Source organism: Mirounga leonina, unplaced genomic scaffold, assembly GCF_011800145.1.
Source record: "Mirounga leonina isolate KUSES-001 unplaced genomic scaffold, KU_Mleo_1.0 Mir_168, whole genome shotgun sequence".
In the NCBI taxonomy this organism is placed as follows: Eukaryota; Metazoa; Chordata; class Mammalia; order Carnivora; family Phocidae; genus Mirounga; species Mirounga leonina.
In genome coordinates this window covers 63,238,494-63,265,798 of record NW_023270426.1, presented here as the reverse complement: position 1 = coordinate 63,265,798, position 27,305 = coordinate 63,238,494, and the positions used below count along the sequence as shown (strand labels likewise).

Genomic DNA, 27,305 nt, shown 5'->3' with positions numbered 1-27,305 from the left:
TTTAGAGTGCAATTGCCCTCTCTTAAATTTATTCATGAACCTACGTTAAATGTATGGCTCTTTTTTATACAGCATTTATAGCTTAATTCAAATGAATGTTTCTGGCTAAGCACGAGTGCCTCTACACACTCAAGTATAATTCAGAACTTCAAATCCATTAACAGATGGTTTGCTGCTTCTCAATAGGCTGTCTGGCTTGGCTACAGCAGCACAGAGAAGGAGAAATGGGGGAATCTTAATATAAACACACACACACACACACACACACACACGGAAAAAAAAAAACAAAAAACTCTAGTACCATTTAAAGCTGAATAAGAGTGACAAATGAAATGGTAAAGTTTTTTCTAGGAGGGATGCAATTAGTGCTTGCTGGCTATATCCATCTCTGTTGTAACCAAGATTAATAAGATGTAAGTGATAATTTGATGTAAAGGGAATTAAAAAAACTTTTAATAAGCAGTTGCTTAGAAAACAAATGAAATACTGAATCAAACCCTTTCTTGCTATAAAATACTAAGTAACACATTTTTACAGTGTTCAATTTTATAGATTATCTCTGTAACTTCTACCAAAACATTTCTTTTACATGCAAGGAAAAGCTTTTGAAGTTTTTTCTCCACTATTTCTCAGTTCTCTTCCTCCCTCCCAGTTCCCTCTGCTATTCAGACTAAAGTCATTCATATTCATTTTACTTTCTGACACAATAAACAAAGAAAAAGGACATTGTTTGTATAGTTAATACCAGAGTTCTACTTTAATACATTTTTCACATTTTGAGCTAAATGGGCAGCTATTTTGAATTCATCAAATGCAATTATGAACTTTTATCATGTTGAGAGATTATAAGAGCTTCACTCTTACTGTTTACATTGGTGTCCTAATAATTTTTGTATTAAAAGCACAATACAGCTCATTAGCAAGAGACTCAGCAATTTCCTTTGGTCAGGTATAAACTTGTGGAAGGTAACATATTTGTGAGTTAAGAGGTCACTAAGTAAAAGAGGTGCCGAAGTGAATTATTACTGCACTATTCTTGTTACTCCATCCTTTAGGTACTTAGGTTCCAGTATAGTTAGAACCAAAAGCCAAACACATTTCATAGTCTGGGCTCAATGCCTGGGAGAAAAGAGTCCATATGCTTAACACAGCTATGTAACATAGCCTACTCCTCATTCTTTGTTCACAAAATGTCTAGGACTGAAAGAGATGAAGACTGAATTATACTTTCAAATCAAAAGACTCTAATCCCAAGCTGCACAGGTTGAGGTGGAATAGAAAAGTAAGGCGGGCAAGTCTGGAATGAGCTCAATATGAGCTAATATCTGAAGAGGAGGGGGAGAAAGAATGGGGAGGAAATATTCTATTATACTGAATATTAAACAATCACTTTCTCTGCATACATGACAGTTCAAAAAAAAAAAAATGCTATCTAAGAAGGTATTTTCTGGATCTAGTCAAGTTCAAGGATTCATTGGGGCCAGTGTGTAAAACTTGCAAATACCGACTACAATCAAGAAGTTCCTAGCATAAATTAACTTAGCTACTTGGAATACCTTTTAGATTAGTCTTGTGAAAATTCATCTTTGTAACTAAAGAGGGGCAATTCTCCTTGGAACATGATAGTTCTCCTTCTGACTTCTTTTTCAATCTTTTTAACGATGAGGAACATTTAGCAAGGTTCAGCTCTCTGAAAATAAAGTAAGAAAAAAATGAAAGCTTGTTTTTCATGAAGGCATGGCAGTGTACATTACATAGTGAGTACTTTTTAAAATCTAGCCTCCTGTTCATTTAAACCCCCTATTCATTCAAATCTTTACTGCTTGTTTTTTATATTTATTCCAAATGCGCAGAAACAAATTTTTATGCATTTTTATTAACCTTGTACCCCCAACTGCCCACTGAAAAGTTTATGAATATGGAATGTCATGTAGAGGAAGAGCCCAAGTAAACTACATTTGGCAAAGAGAAAAAAGCAAAATGCTAAGATTCAAATGCAGGCTCCTGTTCCCCATTCTTATTTTCATATTCTGATCCGATTCTTCCTAAAAACATTTTAAGGTTTTCTGAATTTTTTACAGCATACTTTTAGAAAAGGTTTCGCATGTGGGGGAAGCTACTGTAACAATTCAGAGTATCTTACATGCCTATGGATTCTGAAATCCAATCTTTATTATATACAAATAGTAATTTTAAACAGGCAAAACGACTATGAAAGAATTTGAAAAACAGTTGTATTTTTTGGAAAGCACTTGATCTTAACACAGAGAAAACATGTACCTTGAATTAAAGCAATAATGTTGATCATATGTATTGTTTTATACATCTCAAACTGAGTTTTCTGCTATGCAGTATAATTCAGACAACATTAGAGGTAAGTATAAAGTTTAAGGAATGTGTCCAAAAAGGGGCTATCTTAAAAAAAAAAAAAAAAGGTGATCCATAAACATCACTTACGGTAACTCTGGCAGCCCTTCAACTTGTTTCTGTTTCGCACCATTCAGCATTAATAAGGCTCTCTGAGATTCAAGGCAAGGCCGCTGTCCTATTTTCTTTGCTATCTGCATCTTTCCAGTCCCGTGCACACCAGTCTTCCCCAAAGCTGGCAAATAGGAATATACCTGTTGCAAAATAGTATTATATTGCTTTCTCAACTACAAAGACCTGGAAAGCAGTCAAAAGAAATTACTGATTCATTTCACCATTACATTTAGTTATATTTTCTTGGTTTTATCACTATGGTTGCTATCCTTTCTCATTTGAACATGCTAAAATAATAAGAAAGCGTCTAGTTCCAGGTCATTAACATAACAGACACAAAAAGAAAAATGTCTTCTTGAAAATAATTATTTTTTCAAATTCACTTTTGATACTCTTTTAGCAAAGTTCTCATTTGGATTAGTCTAATGCCCAACTTGTTATGGTTCATTTGCATATTTTAAATATCTGTGGTTTATGTACAACCAGTATTTTGTCATTTCCATTTTGGTAATGCCTTCCTTTGACAGAAAAAAAGTCTGGAATAAGTGGAGTAAGAAGAGCAAAAGTCGTTAAGGACAAGGATTGCTGCAAAACAATATTTGCCCAATCCAACCAATAAACAAGCATATTTCTCATTTGTTGAGGAAACTGCTGAAGACAGTAGATATTAATTAAAGATAACCAAGATAAAACCGGAAAACCTCGAATCAAATGCAGCTTACACATGTGTATATATAAGATAAAAAATAATAACCTTTGGCATCATCTACAAATTTTGCTTTTTAAATACCATTAAATACTACATAAAAATTTTTTGGATCTAGATCTTTTCAAAATAATTATGTACTATGGCAAATGATTAGGAAACAAAAGTTTCTGTATTATTTTTCTGTTATCAATCCTTAATTACTCTCAAATAAGTAATTAAAATTTCTATCACTAATTACACTTCATTTTTGAGGTTGAAAAATACCCACTCTTACATAGATTTGAAAGATTACATAGATTTATATAAATTTGAAAGATTTAAGGTTAAGAAGCTCTGTCCAATTATTAGAAATAACAAACATCTTAAAGTTGAATTTATGAATTCACTTCTTGGCGATGAGAAGAATAGAGTGGTCTTACCATTTTCTGAAGAGAGAGTGGCTCAGAAGAAACACTGATGGAACTCTGTAAACACAACTTTTTAAAGACTGCCTCTGCAACAAACATTTGAAGCCAGGAAGAGGAAAAGGAACAAATGAAAATCTCTAATTCCTGTGAAGAAAAGTCTGTACAAAACAAAAGAAGTAAATATAGTTACTGCTATACCCTATAAAAGTTCTGTCTATAGAATATTTTCTGCATAGGTTTTATTCATTCAAATGATGATTCCTACACCAGTAAGATTCATCCACATAATTTTAAACCCCCCAAAACGGCTAATATTCTTATTCCTTGCCTTTCAAGAAAAAAAATTTTTATGGCACATATTCTCACATTTGAAACAATCATTTCTTTTTATTATTTTAAATAAAAATCTTGAAATTAGATAATACATACATGAATAGAGAGATAATATATGAATAGATAGGTATGGGATTTTTATCACTATATTTTCTGATTCATGTTAAAGATCTTTTCCCATAATGGGGTTGTGCCTTTAGTGAACCAGTACTTGTTTTTTTTTAATGGACACATATGTTATTTAATTTGAGTTGAGAGGAAGAAAGAAATTAGACCCCTTCCCCTGACAACATCCATGAAACCTATTACTGTAGAGGAGGAATAAGTATAAAGAAAAGGAAAATTTAAGACAAGAGAATGTATAAGGACTTCCTTAGAAGTTTGTACCTACTCTATTATAGGAAGTGGGGGGAGGGAACTGTAATTTTAAATAACAAAACTGAAAAAACACCCAGAGCCTCAAATCTCTTCTTCCGAAAACCTCAAGTTCTGCAATAACATGGAGATGCATAAATATACAAAAGAACTGAAAGTAATGAAAAACTGTAATGACTATTTGCCACCTAAAATAATCTATTCAACATTATGAATTCTCCATTGATACTCTCTGCATAAGTAACAGAATGGATGATAAAGTGGAATATAAAGAATAAATAAGACCAATCAACAAGACACTATGGGAGCTAAAACTAAAACAGGAGAAAAAAAGTTGTGATATTATACAACACAGCATATTCACTACTGTAGGGGAGAAAAATTTTTTCCTCTATCCTTCTAGGTTCTTTTGGCTGGTCTAGTAAATTGATGTAAGATAGATTAACAGGAGAAAAATAAATTTAATTCCTTTCATACGGGAGCCTCATAGACATGAAAGGTTCAAAGACAGGTAACTGAGGTTTATACGCCATCCTGAGTTAAAGAGAATGGGGATGGAGGTCTGGGGCTTCAAAGGAAAGGAGGACAATTTTCAGGAAGATGGGAAAAGCAAATGTTTGGTAAACAAGTATTTGACATGCTATGCAGAGACAATGGAACACAGACAGGAATCTGAACAAACAGGCTCTGCCAAACTTGGACTTAGCTTACCACATCTATCTTATACACTTTGTAGTTATGGTGGTAGCTCTGGTCGTAGCTCTCTTCCTGGACAAGTCCCTCTATCTACATTCTTTTAGGCAGTTAAGGGAGTAATGAAAAGTTCTTCCTGAGTCTTTTGATTATTGATTGTCTTCAGCTCAAAATAACCCACATGCTAAAGTGGCACATTCTGGGGCAGCATATTCTGCTCCCCTTCATTTCTGTCTTTGAAACTTCCCAAAAAGTTTCACATTCTAGAAGTTGAGTTGGTAGATTGCTCCACCTCACTGAACCAGTATCTTAGCCCTGAGAACTGGTCAGTTCAATTAGAAGAGTTGTGTCTCATTTCAGGAGGTAGTGATACTGGTGGGCTCCCAAAGTTAGGTGTACATTGTACAAAATATCAGGAATTTACTAAGATTATTTCTATGGAAGCAAAACAATAGCAAATGCTAATGGTTGGGGCAGACTATAATCTAAATCTCTAAGTTCCGAAGGCAGCCAGTCAAGATTTCTAGATGTCTGGCTCAAAACATCTTCAGATGTAATGAGAGCAGGCAGTGGCAATCTGAAAGATTTTCATGGTTTGCAGTTTCAATGTCTCTGGTGAGTTTTCTGAGTGGCCACACAGCAATAGGCATAGAGACAGTCCATGCATGAGCTGCTGTGGTAATTTCTCTAAAGTTTATATCAAGTTGTCCAGCTTTTGCTTGCACAGCTTCAGGAAGAGGGCAGTTTCAGTTCTCAGAGTTTCCAAGTCAGAAAGGTGGGAGAAAATTTAGAAGTGTCAGTTTGGACAGTTATAGCCAAATACTGGAGGAAGGAACTAGAAGAATTCAGGATCTAGTCCAGTTTACAGGCAGAAAACAAGACCTCAAAGACAATTAACAGCAACAGAATTTGATATCTATAAAAGTGTATTACTGAAACAATTTTTCTCTCTACAGTCCCCTCCATTTAATCAAATATAAACACAATAAGACTAAGTCATTTAAAAATTAAGTCTAGTTTCAGTAAACTCGGCCTGATTATTTACATAAGTGCAGCAAGAATAGTTCCTGATCATACAGGCTCTTCTAAATCTGCTTTGTTGGAACTTTTCATAAGGAATTTCAGATTGAACTTTCAGTTTTTATTTATTTTTTAAAAGTTTTTTGTATTTTTCTTTGTAATCTCTACACCCAATGTGGGGCTTGAACTCATGACCAAGATCAAGAGTCGCATGATCTTTCAACTGAGCCAAACAGGCACCCCTCAGATTGAATTTTTAGAAGATCTTGAGACTAGGAAGCCAGGCCAAGGTCTTGCCATCAGACTTTGTCTGTTATATCTATAGATGTGTATAAATTCCTCTTTTCTTGAGGTCTCCAAAATATCTAGGTTTCTGAGCCTGCCAGGATGCGACCTTGTTTACCTGGTAAGGCTGTTGGGAACCCTGAAAGCAAGGTACTAGGCTGTTTTTCCAAGGGGATTTAATGACTCCATGAAGTCAGCTTTAGTTCCTTAAAGCTGTCTGGTCATATCTGATTCTATGCACATTCTCAAATATGACATTCCAGCCAAAGTTTTGGCAACACAACCAATGTTTCCAATTGTGTCCTGTTACAAGGAGAACAGATTCTTATTGAACTTATGCAAATAGCTACACTACCATGAAAATAAGAATACTAAGAAGCTTCTGACTTCCAGAGAGATAAGGTAGGGAGAAAAAGTACGCATTTCATCTTTGTTTACAAAGGATAGTATATTTTACCAATTTATTGTAAAGTTTCCTTAAAAGTGGAAAAACATAACATTGACCCAGCAATGCTGCAAACAAAAAGTCATAAAAATAATCATCATCCTCATTAGTTCATTCAGTCCCCCAAATTAGTTCTTGTTGATTTTAATCTTAAGTTTGCAGTTTTATGAAGCTATGTTTCTCCATCAGAGTTCTGCAAATTCTTACCCAGTTAAATGTTATGATCTTAAAATGATCAGAAACACATATTCTAGAGTATTTGTCACAGTCCTTTCCATGAATCTCTCTGGCGATGAAATGTATTTGCAAAGGCAACAGAGAAGAACAATAATTCTCTGTAAATAACAGACTTAAAAATGGCTGTGGTTAAGGGTCTGTAAGAGTTTATTACAATGCAATTAAGAAAATTTGGTTATTTCTGTGGCATACATCTTAAGATTAAAGCTAGAATTACAAGTGATAACATACACCAGGACATATCAGATATCTCAGAATTTCCTATTATTTTTGGAACACTTACATACACCTACACAAATACAACATAAAGAAGGCTTAAGTATTGCTTCTTATTTGACAATGTTTCCCATGTGATTTAAACCTAATTAGTTTAGAATTGCTCATTTGACAAGGAGAGAGAACATATCTTTTATAATATTCCAGACACCCTCTGCAAAATCCCAAATTTATTTCAAAGTCAAAAAAAGACTTCATTTAGAATTTGATTCTGGGGGGCGCCTGGGTGGCTCAGTCATTGAGCGTCTGCCTTCGGCTCAGGTCATGATCCCAGGGTGCTGGGACTGAGCCCCACATCGGGCTCCCTGCTCCGTGGGAAGCCTGCTTCTCCCTCTCTCACTCCCCCTGCTTGTGTTCTCTCTCTTGCTATCTCTGTCAAATAATCTTTTTTTTTTTTTTTAAATTTTGATTTTGGGAAGTTTGTCAAGAATATCAAAAGATTTTACAACACTTGGTCAAACAGAATCCTAAGCCACTGTGAAATAATTTCACGAAAGTGACAATTAAAACCTTTGCACTCAAATATAGAAATTTAGCTGGGAAAAAAACAAAAAAACAAAACCTTAGCTCTTTTAAGAGGAGACTGTTTTCTTAAGTAATCAAAGAATTCACAAAGACAAAATAAGTATTTAGTTTGATAATACAGAGAATATTTTCTAGACAGATTTAAAAGGCGAAGAAAAACCTTTCACATTATCAAAAGCAAATGGATCTTTCAAGAAAACTTTGTCCTTTTAGCAGATGAAAGAATACTTCCAGTTTTACTTAAACATAAGTACATTACTGATATCAAAGGTTATTTTTAAAAAACAATTATAATGAATTCATTGAATTTTAGCCAACTTGACCACACAAGGTAAAATTCTGTCTCTCCTTCACATTATGAAACAATCAAGATAAAACTGTTTTCCCCTTACCAAAAACACATCTCCATACCTCATACCTTCTCTTAGTCAAAAACTCAACTTATTTTCCTTGCATGCAGTTATTTCCCCTATTATTCCAGTAGTCTTAATTACATACATTAATCAAAATTCTTAAAAACCCTCAGAAAATTTAATTTCTAGTGAAAATGAGGACGTAGACAATTGTGCTATTATCAACAAATTTTGAATGCATTTTAAAATCTCTAGAAGTCTATTATTCCTCATAGTAAACTTGCCAAAGAGACAAAAGACAAGTTTACTAACACACCAAGTATCTTTAGTTCCTCTGTAAAAGGAAACCAGAAGTGGATAAACCTTTATATAGTAATTTATGTTTCACTATTTCATCAGTTTAGAAATGATCTAGGTATTCAATGAATTTCTGTCATTTAACTTGACTTAGCAAAACTCTAAGGGTTTAAGAAGTTACCAAAGAGATTTGGAAAGCTATTTAAGTACACATACCATAAAACATAATTATCGTAGAAAAAAATTAACCTAAAAACTCTTACCCCACTTACATCTAACTAAATCACTTGCTCCCAACAATTATATTCAGATTACCCATGAAAACGTCGTAAGACATTAGACAAAGCCAGCCATCATCCCAATCTATTTTTCTTGCTCACAAATTTTTTTGAGATAACATGAACTAATTTCACTAATAAACTTGGGTAGAGTAAAAGTTATATGTCTATATTATATTCAATGTTGGTAATTTTAAAGACATATTTATTTTAATTAAACCAATGAACTTAAACTAGCTTTAATACTCAATACTTTCCCAGATTATGTGGACCTAAAAGGCATTTGCATTAGCCTGATGTATTTCTGAGAATTTTAAGATTATTTAATCCATTTATACGGACTGTTTGTTTTTAAGCCAATTAAGTAGAGTTCTTTTTATAATTTTAGCAGTACTATCCAGAGGTAGAATATTATACATCTACCCTACACACACACACACACACACACACACACACACCTGCAAACAGCCCTCACAGCTTTTGTTTTAAAATTTTAGTCATGAGATGGGTATGATAATGCAAAATTTATAAAAGAGCAGTTGGATCCAAATTTTGTTTTGACAGTGGGAACAAGTTAAATTCACCTGCTCAGATGGCTAAAGCTCTTCAGTATTTATGGAGATGACATTTAAGATTTTTTTTATTAGCTTTATTTCTAAATAGTTCCTTTGTTTACTTCTTCAGATAAAAAAACTTCTCCCTAAAGTTTGCACTTCAAAGAATGGATCTTAGGTCTTAGAGTATGTGGCTGTAGAAAATCTACATCACAAATGCACCTAGTATCCAAGTTTTCTCCAAAATGGAGCTTTTGGGGCATATTTGCCTATGATTTATCAGAAATGTGGTGATTGCTATTTAAATTTTTCTTTCCTTTTCTTAAGTGTAGGACAATTCTATTTTCAATATCCCAATCTTTTACAATCTACCAGCATTTTAAGATTCATAGGGAAGATTTGGGGGATGGTAATTGTTTCTAGGGCTTCATTCCCGGTTTTGCAAAGATCTGTAAGATAAGGTCTTATATCATGGAAAAAATTTCCAACTAAGATAGAAACCTAAAGATTTCCATATCTAAAACTTCAGGGTTTAGTGCAATATACCTTTGTAACGTTTCTGTAATGTTTTAAAACACAAAGGCCTTCTTTCTGATTGCAGAATTCAATCTTGGCCCAATTCATCTTAGGGGAAAAAGCCTCTACTGTTGCTTCTGAGACCCTGAACATCAGCCTTTAGGCCATCAGCTGATCATTTGTAGGCGGGTCTAAGAGATACTCTGGTCTTCTGTTTCCTCAGGCGGATTTTTCCTCAGGGATCCATCTGGCTTGTCAGTTAACTGCAGCACAACTATGGGTGGGGAGAATACTCTTTTGCAGCTAATCAAGGTTCCCCCTAGTGGGGTTGTGAATGGCCACTAATCTTTCTGTTCTCTAAATTTGGTAAGTCTTCTGAAAGTAGAGATAAGAGGGCTTTATCATATAAAAGATTTGCTGGTGTTCATGGGTCATGAATTTTTTGCAGTGGGGGTCCAGTACACACACATCCTCAAGGGACACTGTATAGGAAGGCCGGAACCTAGCAGGGGCTGATTACAGAATCCTGTGAAGTAGGAGGAATTTTAAGAAATAGCAGACGGAGGCCTACTGCCCATTACAGGTGCTTCTGTTTAAATTTACTTCCTAGCCTTCAGCATTTACACTAGTAACCAATACACTCTGGGCTTGCAGATGAGGCTAGAAAGCTCTAAGTAAATCTTTCAGCAAAAGGAAATACAAGTAGCTAGCTGGGTGTTTGAGGAATTTTGGGGAGAAGACAGGGAAATTTGGGAAGTTAAGGGAATTTGCTGAGGAGATGGGGCTGGAATTTAAGATAGGGAATTTATATGGGATGTGGACTTTAATTTTTGTTCTAATTTCTCTTTTTTAATCTTGTTAAGGGTGTCCTTAAGGCTAGCTATTATATTCCTGTGGGTCCCTGTTTTTAAATCTGGTCTTTCCAGAGGCACTAATAAGATAACTGTTTAAGACAGAGCTCTCTAAAATTTTTCCTTTTATATATAACCAATTATATATTTTTATACTATAAAGTTGTCTGGCCATTGACATGAGGGATCTTATACTAATCGTAATAACAACTCAAACCAGTAAGCCTTTTTATGGAAAGACCCAGAGGCACCTTTCCATGTTAGAATCAATCTTTACCATAGACCCAAGAGACAGGGTACAGAAGATGCAGCCCCTATGATCCAAGAAGATCATTCAAAGAGTCTACAGAAGTTGTTACAGTAAAAATGGTATTGTGAAAATAGTGTCTCTGCTCACAGACATGTTAATCTGCGACAGTGTGCAGACACTACTGGAATGGGACTTTTCTAGCAGTAACAACATAGGATGAGATGACTAAGGCCTCTTATGGACTGGGACCTCTCACGATAAACTCCCCTCACAGCTTGCACAGTCAGACAAAGGGAGTGCTGCTTATGACTTCATGTCTCGGAACTCCAGTCTACTCAACTGGCCACCAATCGGCATGCTGGTATGTGCACCTTCCAGCTGACAGAAACGATGGAAAAATATTCCCAGTGGTCATAAAGCCAAGCTCTCAAGACACAGAACAAGCAAACGTAAAACCTCATCTAGTTTCTCTTATATGTACACTAACTGAGCCTCAGGTCTCTCAGAGCCAGAGTAATACTTAATAGGGATGTTCGTTTTGGGGGATTGTGAGTTTCTTTCTTTCTTTTTTTTTTTTTTTTACAAAGTATCTCATGGCACAGAAATCGTCTTGAGGTTGGTGGGTGACCTAGTGTCTATCTAACCTGCTCTAGGACCAACTTATCCTAATATGGGAGTCACTGAGTTAGGTGGTGGGCACTCTAATAGCCTTTAAATGCTTGACCCGTGCACCCCAATTTTGCAGGTTTGGCTTCCAAAAGCCTTTACCTTATGTGCATGTTGACCCACAACAAAGTCTGTCTAAACATACACCTGTTTGATGAGAACCATGAACTCACCAGTCTGTGAGGCCACTGGCTCAAAAAAGTAGGTTTATGGGGCTTATGCTTGTGTTATACCCTATGGTTTTCCTCCTTGTGACAAACAACATAAGAGAGACAAAGAAAAACAGTGACTGTCTCTGGGAGGAAAATGATCAATAAAAACCAAGACTACTCATAACAGACCTTTAACAGAGTCACTATATGCAAGGAACTAGTTTCACAAATATTTCCTCCTGCTAATCCAAATTTAGAAAAGCAAAAAGAGGACTCTCACCATTCTTGCTTCCACCGGGCCATGTAGGAAGAGATCTGGGACACTGACATGGTAAGAAGTCTTACTTTCTGCTGGCTTTCTGTCAGTGGTCCCAGGATCTCTCAGTGGGAGCAGCCCCAGAGCGAGCAGTAAAATTACTCTCTATGTGGTCAACTGTAGGGGAGGAAAAATTTTCCCTCAACCGTTCTGGATTCTTTTGGCTGCTCTATTAATTAAATTGACATAAGAAAGATTAACAGAAAAATAACAAATTTAATTCCTTTCATACAGGAGCCTCACACAAACAGAAGAGGTTCAAAGACACAATATACACAAGTATAAAACTTGACCTCTATAGTCAGGCGCTGAGTTTCTTTAGGCTGAAAAGACACCAGACAACCAATTTAAGTCCTTTCCTGTTCAAATGCCTTACCAAAAGGCTAAGGGATGGTATCCTTGCAGTCCTTGATTGTTTGATTTGTTCAATTGGGGGAGGGGGTTAAGAGAGGGGGAGGTGAAAAAGAATGGACTAAGTGGGTGGAGAATTTTACTCCAGGGAACATTTGGCAATGTTTGATTGTCACAACTAGGGTGGGAGGTGTTATTGGCATCCAGTGGTCAAAAGCCTTGGATGCTACTAAATGCCCTACAATTCATAGTTCACAGGAAAGTCCCCAACAATAAAGAATTATCCAGCCCAAAATATAAAAAGTGCCTAGGCTAAGCTAGAAACTCTGCCTTGCCTAAATAGACCTGAAGTTCTTGCCTTAAGGCACACTGCCATATGGGCAAATGGCTCCAGTCAGATGTTAAGTAGATCCACCTAGTCCCACACAAAGAGGAGATTGAGAATTTAAATAATCCTTTCCCAAACTGCAATTTATAAGAACTGGACAATAGAAAGGAGTTATTTATAACCTCTTGTTACAACTGACTACTCACAGCCTACTAGACTCTAAGTGTTATAGAAACTGTGCAAGCAGTAAACTGAAGAATGATCATCAGAAGATTTTAATCAACTTGACATGTTACATTTTATAAACTTAAGGTGTACAGCCTATCACTTTGATACATTTATATATTATAATGTGACTGCCATTGAAGTAACATTTATTATATAACATCATTATAGTATAATATTATCTGTATTTATTATACGGTGTATTAGATCTCTATGGCTTATTTACTACTCGTTTCAAGTTTGTACCCTTAAACACAATCAATCTTATCCCCCCACTTCCCATCCTATACTAACCATCATTTTGATGTGGAGAACAAAGGCAAAATAAATGTGTAAGAAAAATAAATTAAATTTCCTTTGTAGCCCATTGACTAGTAGTTGAGACAGGCAGAGTGACCTTCCTCTACCACTCAACTGCCTCAATGTTAATACTTTGCCGGAGGCAAAAGGCAACCTTAGCTAGACATTAGCCCAACTTCCAGGATCCTGTAAGTCTTCTTTAACATACAAAAATCCCTTTGGAAACTTCCTTTATCTCTGCCCCCTCCCCCCAGATATATGTTAGCAATCATCCTCCAAACATATGGCCCACTGACAAACATCTGAAGGGTCTTGTGACTAAAGTTTTACTAATGGCCTTTTCCTATAAACAGCTAGCCCCTCAGGTCCTAAAAAACTTGCTTCCAAATTCCTTAGAGACTTACACCCCATCCTTAACCCCCTCCCAACTTAAAAGTATATAATCAGTCACTCCTCATAACCCCAGTGCAGCTCTTTCTGCCCACGGGTACTGTCCCTGTGCTTAAAAAGAAACATCTTTTTGCACCAAAGACATCTCAAGAATTCTTTCTTGACCATTCACTCCAGGACCCCAACATCATACCACATCAATTTTACTTTTTTTTTTTTTACAGGTTTGATTTTAAAGATTCCCCATGTAAGTAATATCATACAGTACTTGTCTTTCTCTGTGTGACTTATCTCACTTAGCATAATACACTCATGGTCCATCCATGTTGTTTCAAATGGCAGAATATCCTCCTTTGTCATGGCTGAATAATATTCCAATGTATATGTACACCACATCTTTTTTATCCATTCATCCAATGATAGGCATTTGGGTTTTTTCGTATCTTGGCTAGTGTGAATAATGCTGTGAAAATGGGTGTGCATAACCCTCATCAAAATGCTGTTTTTACTTCCTTTGGGTATGAACCCAAAGATGGTACTGCTGAATTGTATGGTAGATCAATTTTAATTTTTTGAGGAACCTCCACATTATTGTTCATAATATTTGGACTATCCTATATTCCCACTAACAGTGCATAAAGGTCCCCGCCTCAGCCCCCCCGCTTTTTTAAAAACACAACCTTGTCAGCTCTTGTCTCGTCTTCTTGATGATATCCATTCTAACTGGTGAGGTTATCTCACTGTCATTTTGATTTGCATCTCCCTGATGATTAGTGATCCTGAGCATCTTTTCACGTGCCTGTTGGCCATTTTGATGTCCTCTTTGGAAAAATGTCTCTTTAGTTCTTCTGCCCAAATTTTAATAGACTGTTTATCTGCTATTAAGTTTTGTTAGTTCTTTATATCTTTTGAATATTAACCCCTCATCTGATACATGGTTTACAAAAATTTTCTTCTATTCTGCAAGAATTCTTTTGAATATAAAATCTCTAGTTACACATTAAAAAAAAAAAAGCCTATCATCACAGCATTTACTACAATCTCTTAACACATCACCTCTAAGCAGAGGCAAAAACAAAACAGAAATAACTTGCACTGTACAGTTCAAAAGAAATGACCAAATGAAGTTATTCATCCAGAAAGACCATTTGATAGCTTTAAAAAAAATAGAAAATACTAACTATAGTGGATCCACATATTATCAGGTAACACATTTAAAGGGAATAATAAATAACAGATGAACAATAGAACACAAGAAACTAAGCCACGGGACTGTAAGACCTTTAAGGGCAGGATCATTTTTGTATTCCTCACAGGTTATAGGTCACTGACTTGCAGAGAAGAAACATTTAGTATTTGAAAGATAAATGAACAAATGAGTAATTGGCAGAGAGCAATAAACCTAGAAAGCTAAGCCCAGATCATCTTTTAAAAAAAATTTAGCACATCATGCCACTCCTTTATTAAAATGGCTTCTAACTCCTCAACTCTTCCTCTGCCTTTATTCACTCTTCTCCTTGCATCTTGCCAGCAGCCAGCTACCATAAGATTTCAAACAGGTCCCCCTTTTCCTGTCTCAGTTTTGGTAAATGTTGTGTTTTCTAATGGGAGATGCCTTTCCTGACTCTGCCAAACTCCTGCTTACCCTTTAGGTACTGCTTTCCTCGACTACCTGATATGAAGTGTAAATTCACTCATCTCAACACCTAGTTTTTCTTGTTTGAAGCACTTAGCATTTTTAAATGATGTATTTACATTAATCTAATTGTAGTCTGTTTCTCCCACCAAAAACTCCAAAAAATTAAGAACCATGTTTTGTCCCCCTTGCCCGAACTTCCACTATACATGGCATTTAGATCAATGCCTGATAGAGTGGCAATAAAAATCTGCTGAATAAATGAAAAGAATAGGAACATTTTGATGAGATACTTAGTAAAATCATGAAAACATATTGATGGAAGAGGCCTGAAGCATGCAGAGGGATTATAATAGAGATTTAAAAAATAAAAGTGAATAAAGGTTTGGAAAAAATAGTGATGTAGCCTAAGAAGGGCAAAGGAAGCTTTATTAAAGTTCTCTAAAGATATCAAAAGTATTATTGTAGATTGTGATGACATGTTTTCTTCCCGCCAAGAACAGGAGAAACAAGTTAAAAATTAGGAAACAATGTCTTGCTGTCTATCTTTATAAATAAAGTTTCCTGGAACACAGCCATTCCATTTATATATTGTGTATGGCTTCTCTTCCTACAACTGCAGAGCTGAGGACAGACTGTGAGCTTGTAGAGCCAACAATACTTACTATGTGGTACCACATACAAAAAAATTTGCCAACCCCTAGTTCTAGCCAATTTACCAGGAATTTCAATTAGGCATTAAAAAAAAAAAAAGAAAAAACAAAACAAAACCCTTTTGGATCACTTGATCTTAAAAAACAGAAAAGGAGATAAGGAAACTTTCTGTTCAAAGTGTTCAGAAATAAAAGAGAATGGCATCTATGTGGGTCGATGGACAGGAGATCTGATGGAAAGGATAAAGGATTTTACTTACCTACTGAAAGATCTTTACTTACCTACTGAACTAACAACAGTTTTACTAAACTAAAATTAATAGATCTGAATCTGAGTAGCATCACAATATGAATTTTATACTTTTGCACTAAGAAAAACAAAAATGTACTGTTGGCTATAAATGAGAAAGATGGACCATTATCTTCAACTGGATGTCATATAACAGCCAAACTATAACATTTTTATTAGTGACTTAGGAAAAGCAAAAAATAGTAACTGAACTAAAGAATAATACAAAGAGGGGAGCCTGGGTGGCTCAGTGGGTTAAGTGACCGACTCTTGGTTTCAGCTCAGGTCCTGATCTCAGGGTTGTGGGATTGAGCCCTATGTTAGTCTACCCACCTAGTGCAGAGTCTGCTTGGGACTCTCTCTTCCTCTCAAATAAATAAATAAATCTTAAAAAAAAAAAAAAAAAGAATGCCAAAAAATAGTAAAAAAAAAGGGGGGGGGGGGGGATGGCAGGGGTAGCGATAGAGAAAAAGAAATGGTTCTTCAACAAAGTATCAACATGCTGACAAAAAGGACATTATTAGAACACCTGGTCCCCTTGTGCAGATAAAAGTATTATGCTACGAAGTCCATAATAAACACTTTAATTTTACATATTAGCTATAGAAAAGCTACTGCTCTCTTAAAGACAAACTGTTCACCTGATTACTGTCTCTTGACAAAGGTATAAAATCAAGACATACTAACAACAAAAAATTAGGAAGATAGTATTTTAGAAATAATTTTTTTTTAAAGATTTTATTTATTTATTTGAGAGAGAGTGAGAGAGAGAGAAAGAGCACAAGAGGGGGGAGCGGGAGAGGGAGAAGCAGACTCCCTGCCGAGCAGGGAGCCCGATGCGGGACTCGATCCCGGGACTCCAGGATCATGACCTGAGCCGAAGACAGTCGTTTAACCAACTGAACCACCCAGGCGCCCTAGAAATAAATTTTTTTTTTTTTTAAGATTTTATTTGTTTATTTGAGAGAGAGCACATGAGAGGGGGGAGGGTCAGAGGGAGAAGCAGACTCCCTGCCGAGCAGGGAGCCCGATGCGGGACTCGATCCAGGGACTCCAGGATCATGACCTGAGCCGAAGGCAGTCGCTTAACCAACTGAGCCACCCAGGCGTCCTAGAAATAAATTTTTAAAACTGCCTACCTGTAGCCAAATTAAGAAGCCTAAGGGACCAATTTTGTGTGTTTTGAGAAGGGTAAAAAAAAAGAATTTCAAACATGGATATAGTTGTTTTTTTCTTTTAAGATTTCATTTATTTATTTGACCGAGAGAGAAGAGAGAGAGCACAAGCAGGGGGAGCGCCAGGCAGAGGGAGAGGGAGAAGCAGGCTTCCCGTGCAGCAGGGAGCCCGATGCAGGGCTCGATCCTAGGACTCTGGGATCATGACCTGAGCCAAAGGCGGTCGCTTAACCAACTGAGCCACCCAGGTGCCCCAAACATGGATATAGTTTAAATCTCAATTAGAGTTTTAAATATTAGTGATCAAACATTATCTGGGGAAGCAAAGTAATTGCTCAGTATGTTGAAAGAATTGTAATGGTGGGGCGCCTGGGTGGCTCAGGTGGTTAAGCATCTGCCTTCGGCTTGGGTCATGATCCCAGGGTCCTGGGCTCCCTGCTGGGTGGGAGTCTGTTTCTCCCTCTGTCCCTCCTCCCCCCCCACCCGGGCTCATGTGCTCATGTGCGCTCTCTCTCCCTCTCTCTCTCTCTCTCTCGCAAAAATAAATGAATAAAATCTTAAAAAAAAAAGAACTGTAATGGTAACATTAGGTGTAGATTTAGCTTAAGTCAGTCACAGACTAAAACTTACTGGATTAAAATTTGTCATGTGAAAGGTGGAAATAAGAGTGAATAACAATACCCTGCTTTAAAAGCAAAGGGAAATTCAGAATATGAGAGAAGCAATCACTGAAAGTGATGTATAGAGAACCCTATTAGTACAGGCTTGTATTTCCTGCATTTGACTAAACTATAAGATAAATTATATTTCCCTAAAGGTGACCAATACATACTGGAAACAACAAATATAACTATACTGACTCCAAAGTCATTGAAGTCTCTAAAGCCACCACTAATCCTGGCCTGGGTCCCCCAACTCAAAGAAGTTTCATTATGGAATAAAAACAGGGGAATCCTTTTAGCTGAATGTTTAGTTCTGATGCTAGCAAATGATGACAGAAATTTGCTTTTCTAAAACAACACCAGTAACAAAAGAACTACCCAGTAGGAATGGTGTGAAAGAAATAATAAAAGATCCTAAAGGAAAATTGAATTTGAGCTAAGAAATGTTAAAAAGTCATGCAACAAAGGACAGCTACTCCACAAAAGGAACAGTAATTACCCCTCAGCTCAATGAAAAAGAAAAAGAAAAAAAAAAAAAAAGATAAAATGCTTAAGATAAAAATCTTCTAACGTCAGTAGTATAAAAAGAGACCCCTCTTTAGAGGGCATCATCGAATAAATCCTGAACCTAGTTTTAATCCTGGATTCCTATTCTAGAATGTCTTTTCAAAGCATTAAAGTGATTGACAGCATATTCAAGAACTTTTTCTTTTACATAAAACCTAGATGCACTGAAACACAAGTGTAACAAAAAAGAATAATTTGCAATCTAAAATTTTTAAAGTATATAAAAATTTATATATTGGAGGGCCACAAACTCACTTGTTTTAAACAATACGTTCATTTTAGGAAGTTACAATACAAGAGAGAAATAAAAAGATGCATAGTTCCCTAAACAGACTTTAAAGTTCAGGAATGTACCTCAGGTCTTTTGGAAGCCTTCCTCACTTAGGAGACCAAACCTTTCATAAGGTGAGCATGAGAAAATGAGTTCTGTTACCACATTGCTTAAATAATATTCCTCCCCCCATTTATTTTAGAGGAAATTTTAAAATTAGAAGAGATGATTGGGGAGAGGAGAAAGAGTGAGAAAATTATATATAAATTATTTATTTTTGCTTAATCCTTGCTCGTTTGCTATATCACCAGACTCAATGGGAAAGAAATAGTCGCAGGTTTTTATAATAAGGAAAATTTTACAGCAACAGGTACACGGGGTAAATGTTTTAAATAGTGATATAATATAAATTAATCCAAGTGGCTTTATAACATAAGTATTCTGAGTCAATAAACTTCATTGTCTTTTGTTAAGTATTTTTGCAGGAAGAGACCTGAGGAGTCCTGCATTGGGCTCCCTGCTCCCTGCACAAAAGATAATGCTTTCTATTCAACTTGAATGATTACAAATATTAAAGGGACTAAAAATAGTTCTTACCATGTAAGATTCCAAAACACCATACATAACAAAGCTAATCTATTTCTTCAATGAAAAGAGAATGAACAGATTTAAACTTGTCTAGTTAATAAAAATAAATAAATTTGTCTGGTTAAGTGTTTACTTGCATAGGGTAGTTTACTTATAATTTTTAGTTATATTATTAAGGAAAACAATAGTATTATATGTACATATATAATAATTTATTTGCAGGTACTATTTTCTAGAACATTCAAATTTATGAAATTATCAAAATAATATTTTGAATAATAAATTATGTGTATGGGGTGAAGGCTCATGTAACATTTAGAAGAAAATAAGAATACAAATTACATGAGTTCAACTATGTAAAAATACTGAGAAATTACTGGAAAGAAAAAGATGAAAAGTGTTTATCTGTGTGAGAGCATCCATTATGAGTAATTTTTACCTTCTTTATACTGTTTGTTATGTGTATGCGTGTTCATACATATATCCACATGTATGTGTATCTATGTATATATACGTACACAAGTGAGTGTATATGAAAGTATTTTTAAAAAACTTCATATGAATGTATGTTAAAGATTACAAACTGCCTAAAGGAAAATCACATAATAGGTCTATGAGAAACATAATACAGATCACTTACCATCACATGAAAGGGAAACATAACTTCCTAAGTCATCAGACATGTGTCGCATCACATTTTTACCCCTCTTAAGACCAAGGAAGATCCAATAATCTATTGCTGTTCCAAGAATTCCAGTCAGTAAGTAAGCTAGCTCATGTTTGAAGACCTAACATTAAGATGGGAAAAATATTAGTAAAACATACTAAATTATCTATTTTTTTATCAGTGTTTATTTTGAATACTTGTTGAGGCAAAGCTTAGTTATTTAAGAATACAGGGTATGCTCATACTAATAGGTATTCCTGAGAACCCTAGTAAGTTAACTCCCTCTCTCCATTCTCTTGCTTCTCCTTCCTTCTCTTCTCTTTCCTCCCCCTATCCATATCTATATCTTTATATCCACATGAAAAGAGTTAATACAACAAAACCTCCAGGACTTAATATATGGATAGCTTATAATAAACTTTTAAAATAACATTATTCAATAGTGTCAAGTGCTTTAGTATGGCGATAATTTCATTTAACCAATGAGGAAGTATCTGGCTTCTGTGGATTTCTGTTAACAGGAATATAGGATTACAAAAAAAGATAGACTTAGCCACCCCTAGTATTTATATATAAAATTAACCTTTACATTTACCCAAATGGCATATTCCAGAAAAAGACTTAAACACAATGAATAAAAACTTTAGCAGATAAGATTGTCCTTTTTGTTGTAAATGAAGAAACAGATTAGATCAAATTCTTATTAAATCATATCAAATGTCATTACCTAACTTAGAGATGTATAAAGATTAATTTTTAAAGAATGCTGTTCTCTATCACTTCTATTATAAACATTATTAAATTCCTATAAAAATATAGCAGGCATACAAATTTTTAATTACAGTAAGTGTGCTTTACCCTAATGTGGAAAATATCTTTCTAAACCATAAACTATGAAGGTGAAGAGGTACAAAAGTATTTTTTAAACACCTCTGATAAAGACGTTAAAACTAGTTGACGTTTTCCACAAAGACATTAAAACTAGTTGAAATTCCTTTATTTTTGGCTGTGTTTTAGGCCTGTTGGATATGTGAAGAAAAATCACCAGATTAATAATTGGGTAGAAAACATGTAAAAAGGTTTTAATAAGTAAATATTACAGTACCCGAATAGATTTTGAGTGCCATGTTCTGCAATCATTCTATGCCTAATATGGGATTAGGGACAGAGAAATCTCTAACCATCAGTGACGACTGTATTTATTTCTCCTGCCTTTAGCAGACAAGGTTCTTTTTTTTTTTTTTATATTACATATGTTTTGCCACTTTTTTTTTATTCTTATGTTAATCCCCATACATTACATCATTAGTTTTAGATGAAGTGTTCCATGATTCATTGTTTGTGCATAACACCCAGTGCTCCATGCAGAACGTGCCCTCCTCAATACCCACCACCAGGCTAACCCATCCTCCCACCCCCCTCCCCTCTAGAACCCTGTTTTTCAGAGTCCATCGTCTCTCATGGTTCGTCTACCCCTCCGATTTCCCCTGCTTCATTCTTCCCCTCCCGCTACCTTCTTCTTCTTCTTTTTTTTTCTTAACATATATTGCATTATTTGTTTCAGAGGTACAGATCTGAGATTCAACAGTCTTGCACAATTCACAGCGCTTACCAGAGCACATACCCTCCCCAATGTCTATTACCCAGTCACCCCCTCCCTCCCACCCCACCCCCCACTCCAACAACACTCAGTTTGTTTCCTGCGATTAAGAATTCCTCATATCAGTGAGATCATATGATACATGTCTTTCTCTGTTTGACTTATTTCACTCAACATAATACCCTCCAGTTCCATCCACGTCGTTGCAAATGGCAAGATCTCATTCCTTTTGATGGCTGCATAATATTCCATTGTATATATATACCACATCTTCTTTATCCATTCATCTGTTGATGGACATCTTGGCTCTTTCCACAGTTTGGCTATTGTGGACATTACTAGCAGACAAGGTTCTTATGGTATACAATATTTCATGAGGGCACATCATTCCTTACAATAAGAAGCTCTTAGTTAAGTGATTTCAAAACTGAAGTTCTAGTTCTTTTTTTTTTAAGATTTTATTTATTTGACAGAGAGAGACACAGCGAGAGAGGGAACACAAGCAGGGGGAGTGGGAGAGGGAGAAGCAGGCTTCCCGCAGAGCAGGGAGCCCAATGCGGGGCTCGATCCCAGGACCCTGGGACCATGACCTGAGCCAAAGGCAGACGCTTAACGACTGAGCCACCCAGGCACCCCTGAAGTTCTAGTTCTGTTTTGTTGTCCAAACAAGGGTAAATGGTGAAGGAGCACATACATCAGGCCTGCTGGAATAGTTTTTACCGAGGAAAAACCCAGAGTCTGGATGCTTAGGTAGGTGTACAAGTTCCCTGTTGCTCTATCACACTGTGTGGCAATACATTGCATTAAGGCTGGGCTGGACATTAGAATTTGAGAGAGAGACTATGAAGAATGGGGCTGAGGGGATTTTCAGTTGAATGATTAGGGAAACACAGCCTTTCCTCTAATATCATCAGGGGCTACAATATAGAACCTTGACCACAGCCTGATCCTGCCAGGTCAGGATTCGTCAATGAGCATCAGCAGCACCCTGACTCCCACCCTGACTAGAGAGCTGGGTTTAAGTCTTCCAGTTGCAGCTTCATGACTTGGTAAGCAGCAGCAGGACTGGCTCTATCAGCTGGCTGGGAAAGTATCAACTCCTCCCCTAGTACTCTGGTAGGGGCCCAAGCCATCAACTGACCAGAACTCACTCCCTTAAGCACTGAGTCTTAGCTAGTCTTCAAAGCAGTTTGCAGGAAGCCAAGTTCTTACTTTGTAAAGTTCTTACTTTGTAAAGGAGACAGTCACTCCGAGCAAGTTTTATTTCTTATGGTTCAACTTATCAAGAGAACATAAAACAGGAGAGTGAAAAGCTACATTTAAACTAAAAATTGATCCTATCAAGATCCATACCACAGAATGCTCCTTGCAACAACATGTATATCTGAATATCAGCAATGACACTACTCAGGAAGGATGCAAGAGACTGGTAAATTTTGATTTCTTGAAATGTTCCCCAACCAAGAATAGAGTAAATCAGGATCACTTCAGATCCCTGGTCCCAAGGCTCTGGATAGGGAAAAAAGGAGCTTAGCCCACAGAGCTAAGCCTCATATAAACCACAATCCAACACTTCATCAATTAAAAAAAATCTCAGAAAATCAACCAGCTGGGACCTTTCTTTTTCCTTACACAAATATATGTATACACATCTGATACCACAAATTAATATCAATATTGCCTATTATTCAATTTACCTTGATATCACTGCTATTAAACAGAGATGGGTAGCCCTTATAGTACTCGCAAGGAATGACTACAGCTTCTTTACCATGATAAGAAAGATACTGTCAAAATTATTCTTATCTGTGTGACATTACCTAAACTTCCATACTACCATATATTCATAATGGTAAATTTTTATATAAAAAGACACTTTCAAATTAGGTTCTTGGATCCTTTTATAATATATTCTTATCTATGCCACTCACCATAACCACAGGGCCAAGACACTGCGCTATGGATTGTACTCGCTGCAACTTTAACAGTGTATAAATAATGCTACCATTTCTAGCATAGTGGAGATATATATATATATATATATATATATATATGGTTTAGAAGCGGATTAGTGAGGAAATGGCAAATAAACCATCAAGGGAGAAAAGCTTTCCTGAAATATTTAAAAGTATGCTAAAGCTGAAAGAACAGAAAACTCAGAATTAACAAAGAAATGAAAGACATGATGCGCACATGACACATTTACGTTAGGACACCTTTCTAATGTATTAAAGTCTATTATCAGACATTCTGTCAATACAGTTCGCTATTAATCTGTCAGTACAAGTAACCTCCATTTAATAAATTTGGTGAGCTTCCAAAAATTGACTAGTATATAATGCAGAACTATGATCTGGGCCTTCTGACTCCCAGGTTAGGGCTTTAAGCAATATCCCTAGCAACAGATGACACAAAGTTCTGCTAGTACCTCTGTAAGAAAGATGCAAACATAATACACATAATGTGCCTCTTCCTATTTAAAACACTGGCATTTGAAAAAAGAGCAAGTATGCTCCAGTGGAGACTTGGCCTCTAATCAAGGCTTTACCCTAACAAGCTGTGACACCTTAAATAAGTTACTTAAACTCTTTAGCCTCAATTTCCCTATCTTTAAATACAAAGTAGCTTCCATTTCTACCTACACTTGTAGGGTTATCATTAAATAGCACTTAAAGACATCACAAAGAAAAGTAGGACTAACCACCAAGCTTAGCAAAATAACCTTGAATAACCTCCTTCATAACCTTGACACAGTTCACCTCTGCTCTTTGCCAAGGAAAGCCCAAAGCTTTCTCAGATTAATGACAATGAAATTCACTGCCTTTGTGTCACTCTGCAACACTTGCTGATTGACATTATGACAAAACAATATTAGCATAAACTGAGGACTTCTGTTTAGCTAATGACTTAAATTGAATGCTTCAACTCAGCAAATCAAGAAACAAATGCTTTACGGTACAGAAAATGATGTCTGTGAACATGCATGGAATTCTTGAAATTGGAAACTGCCAAAAAGATTTAATTAGGTACAAGAATGAATTCTAGCAGATAAGGTAACACATATATACACACACACAAAACAGTTTTTATGAATTTAAACAATTCAATGTTAAATAAAGTATTGATTTGCTAAATTTAAAGCTAGTTCTAATATTACAACTGATGCTACAATTTATTGCAGACTGCTTTACAAAATATGTTTAACTTATTTAAAATCTGAACAAAAACCTTCAAGTTAATCATGGATAAGTCTGTTATTATTTACATCAGTATTTCCTGAATAAATTCTTATCTTTGATAGTCCTTTGGTGATTTAGTAAAATTGTGAAAATGTCAGTTTTATTACTGTTTTCAGTTACAAATGAGCAATTTTATTATATAATCAAATGGATAAAAAAGAAATGCTCCATAATGAGAAAATATTTTCTATCCCCAATGATCTGTGGTCTAAAAAGTACATAAAAAGACATATTAATTAATAAGAATGTTATCAGTTTTATCTTAGAAGTATTATAAAAGTATGAAACTCAATTGGCAATGAAGCATAGATAGTTCTATTATGTTGAGTAATTTCAGTTTACATGTGTGTATAATCTTATTTCTTTTTAAATAAGACATGTACAGGGCGCCTGGGTGGCTCAGTCGTTAAGCGTCTGCCTTCGGCTCAGGTCATAATCCCAGGGTCCTGGGATCGAGCCCCACATTGGGCTCCCTGCTCTGAGGGAAGCCTGCTTCTCCCTCTCCCCTCCCCCTGCTTGTGTCTCTCTCTGTCAAATAAATAAATAAAATCTTAAAAAAAAAAAAAAAAAAAGACATGTACAAAATAATCGCTACTCATGTGGTTACTGCCACATAATACAATTACTTGGTCACAAAAACTAACTATACCCAGAAATAATTCTCCCTTTTTAATGCCAAATTAAAGAAAAATTTTTATAAGCCTCAGGCAACCCTCTAAACAGAATTTTTAAAAACCAGTAATGGCTTCTGTTTCTGATAATGGAGGCATAACTATTTCAAATAAATGACCTTATAAAAGAAAACTGAAAATGTTGAATACAATATATAAAACATCTTCTGGAAAGATAACATAACTTCTGGGAAGTTATAAAGAATTGCTACGCCAAGATCTAGGAGAAGGTAAGGAGCCAAATGAGTCACTCAAAACTAGCTGACTTTGCCCTAAGGACACTTGCTGACCCCAAAGAAAGAGCTGAGAGACTGAAGTGTGGTTTTGTGGAGCCTAGAGGAAAAGGAGTATAAAAGTCATAGTCCAAGGCCTAATACACAATAGAAAAAAACATGTATTTGTAGCTCTGTACTTCACTTGGGACTACCAGGGACCCTCAAACCTAGCAACAGAAATTCTCTCTGGAGAAAGATATTCGGTGCATTTGCCATGTTACCGTTTGTACAAATAATTTTTCAAATGCACTTTATGGCATACAGTAAATGATAACTAGCTTGTAAGAGAATATAAAAAACACAAGAGAAGGAAATAGCAGAAACAACAGTTAGAAACAGATTCACAAAGACTTCAAATATGAAACAGTCATACATAAACTATAAATTAACTATTACTGCCACATTAAAAGACAAAAGAAAACCTTGAAAATTTTGTAGGGAACTAGAAACCATAAAAACATGTATAGTAATTAGGAAGCAAAAAAGTCGAAAACTGCCAAAAATGTAATAATCATGTTTAACAACATATTAGACGCAGCTGAAAAGAGACTAGTGAACTAAAAATTAAATGAAAAGACACTACCCAGAATGCTCCATGTACAGAAGAAAACCTGAAAATCTAGATGAGAATGAAAAAGCAGAGGAAAAAGGAGAAGGTGTAACATAAGTTTAATTGGAACTAAAAAAAGTCAAGCAGAGAAAACAGATCAGAGGAAATATGAGAAGATAAAGTATGTAGGAATTTTCCTTGAGAAAGAATACTTTATGGCCATCTGACACCAGAATTCTCCACCCAAACCACTATGCATCACTATATACAAAGTACAGATGATTTAAAGGGGGGGGGGGGATAAATTCATGAAGTAAATTCCGAAGAGTTTGACTAAAGCAATTATTTAACTTGACATAAAAGATGATAAAGAGTAGGGCTCCTGGGTGACTCGGTTGAGCATCCGACTCTTGATTTTGGCTCAGGTCATGATCTCAGTCAGGGTCCTGGGATCAGTCAGGGTGGTGGGAATCCCTGCTCAGCAGGGAGTCTGTTTCTCTCCCTCTCTCTTTCCCTCTGCTCCTCCCTGTACTTGTGCTCTCTCTCTCTCTCAAATCTTTTTTTTTTTTTTTAAGATTTTATTTATTTATTTGACAGAGAGAGACACAGAGAGAGGGAACACAAGCAGGGGGAGTGGGAGAGGGAGAAGCAGGCTTCCCGCGGAACAGGGAGCCCGATGCGGGGCTCGATCCCATGACCCTGGGATCATGACCTGAGCCGAAGGCAGATGCTTAACGACTGAGCCACCCAGGTGCCCTCAAATAAATAAATCTTTAAATAATAAATGATACAGAACAATGTAAAACATAGAAAACACATTGTGTAACCATACATGGAGTCAAAAAGGAA

At 35.9% G+C, this 27,305-nt stretch overlaps 1 protein-coding gene across 2 annotated transcripts in view; it reads right to left on the bottom strand.

The window, feature by feature from the left end:
- Positions 1–27,305, bottom strand: part of SLF1 (SMC5-SMC6 complex localization factor 1) — an 83,021-nt gene that overhangs the window by 4,629 nt on the left and 51,087 nt on the right. For both annotated transcript variants that reach the window (XM_035014867.1, XM_035014868.1), the window contains exons 15-18: positions 20,095–20,242; positions 3,610–3,755; positions 2,458–2,621; positions 1,557–1,690 (exon numbers count right to left, since the gene is read on the bottom strand). In XM_035014867.1, the coding sequence (XP_034870758.1) occupies positions 1,557–1,690; positions 2,458–2,621; positions 3,610–3,755; positions 20,095–20,242 (592 nt within the window). The remainder of the gene's footprint in view (positions 1–1,556; positions 1,691–2,457; positions 2,622–3,609; positions 3,756–20,094; positions 20,243–27,305) is intronic.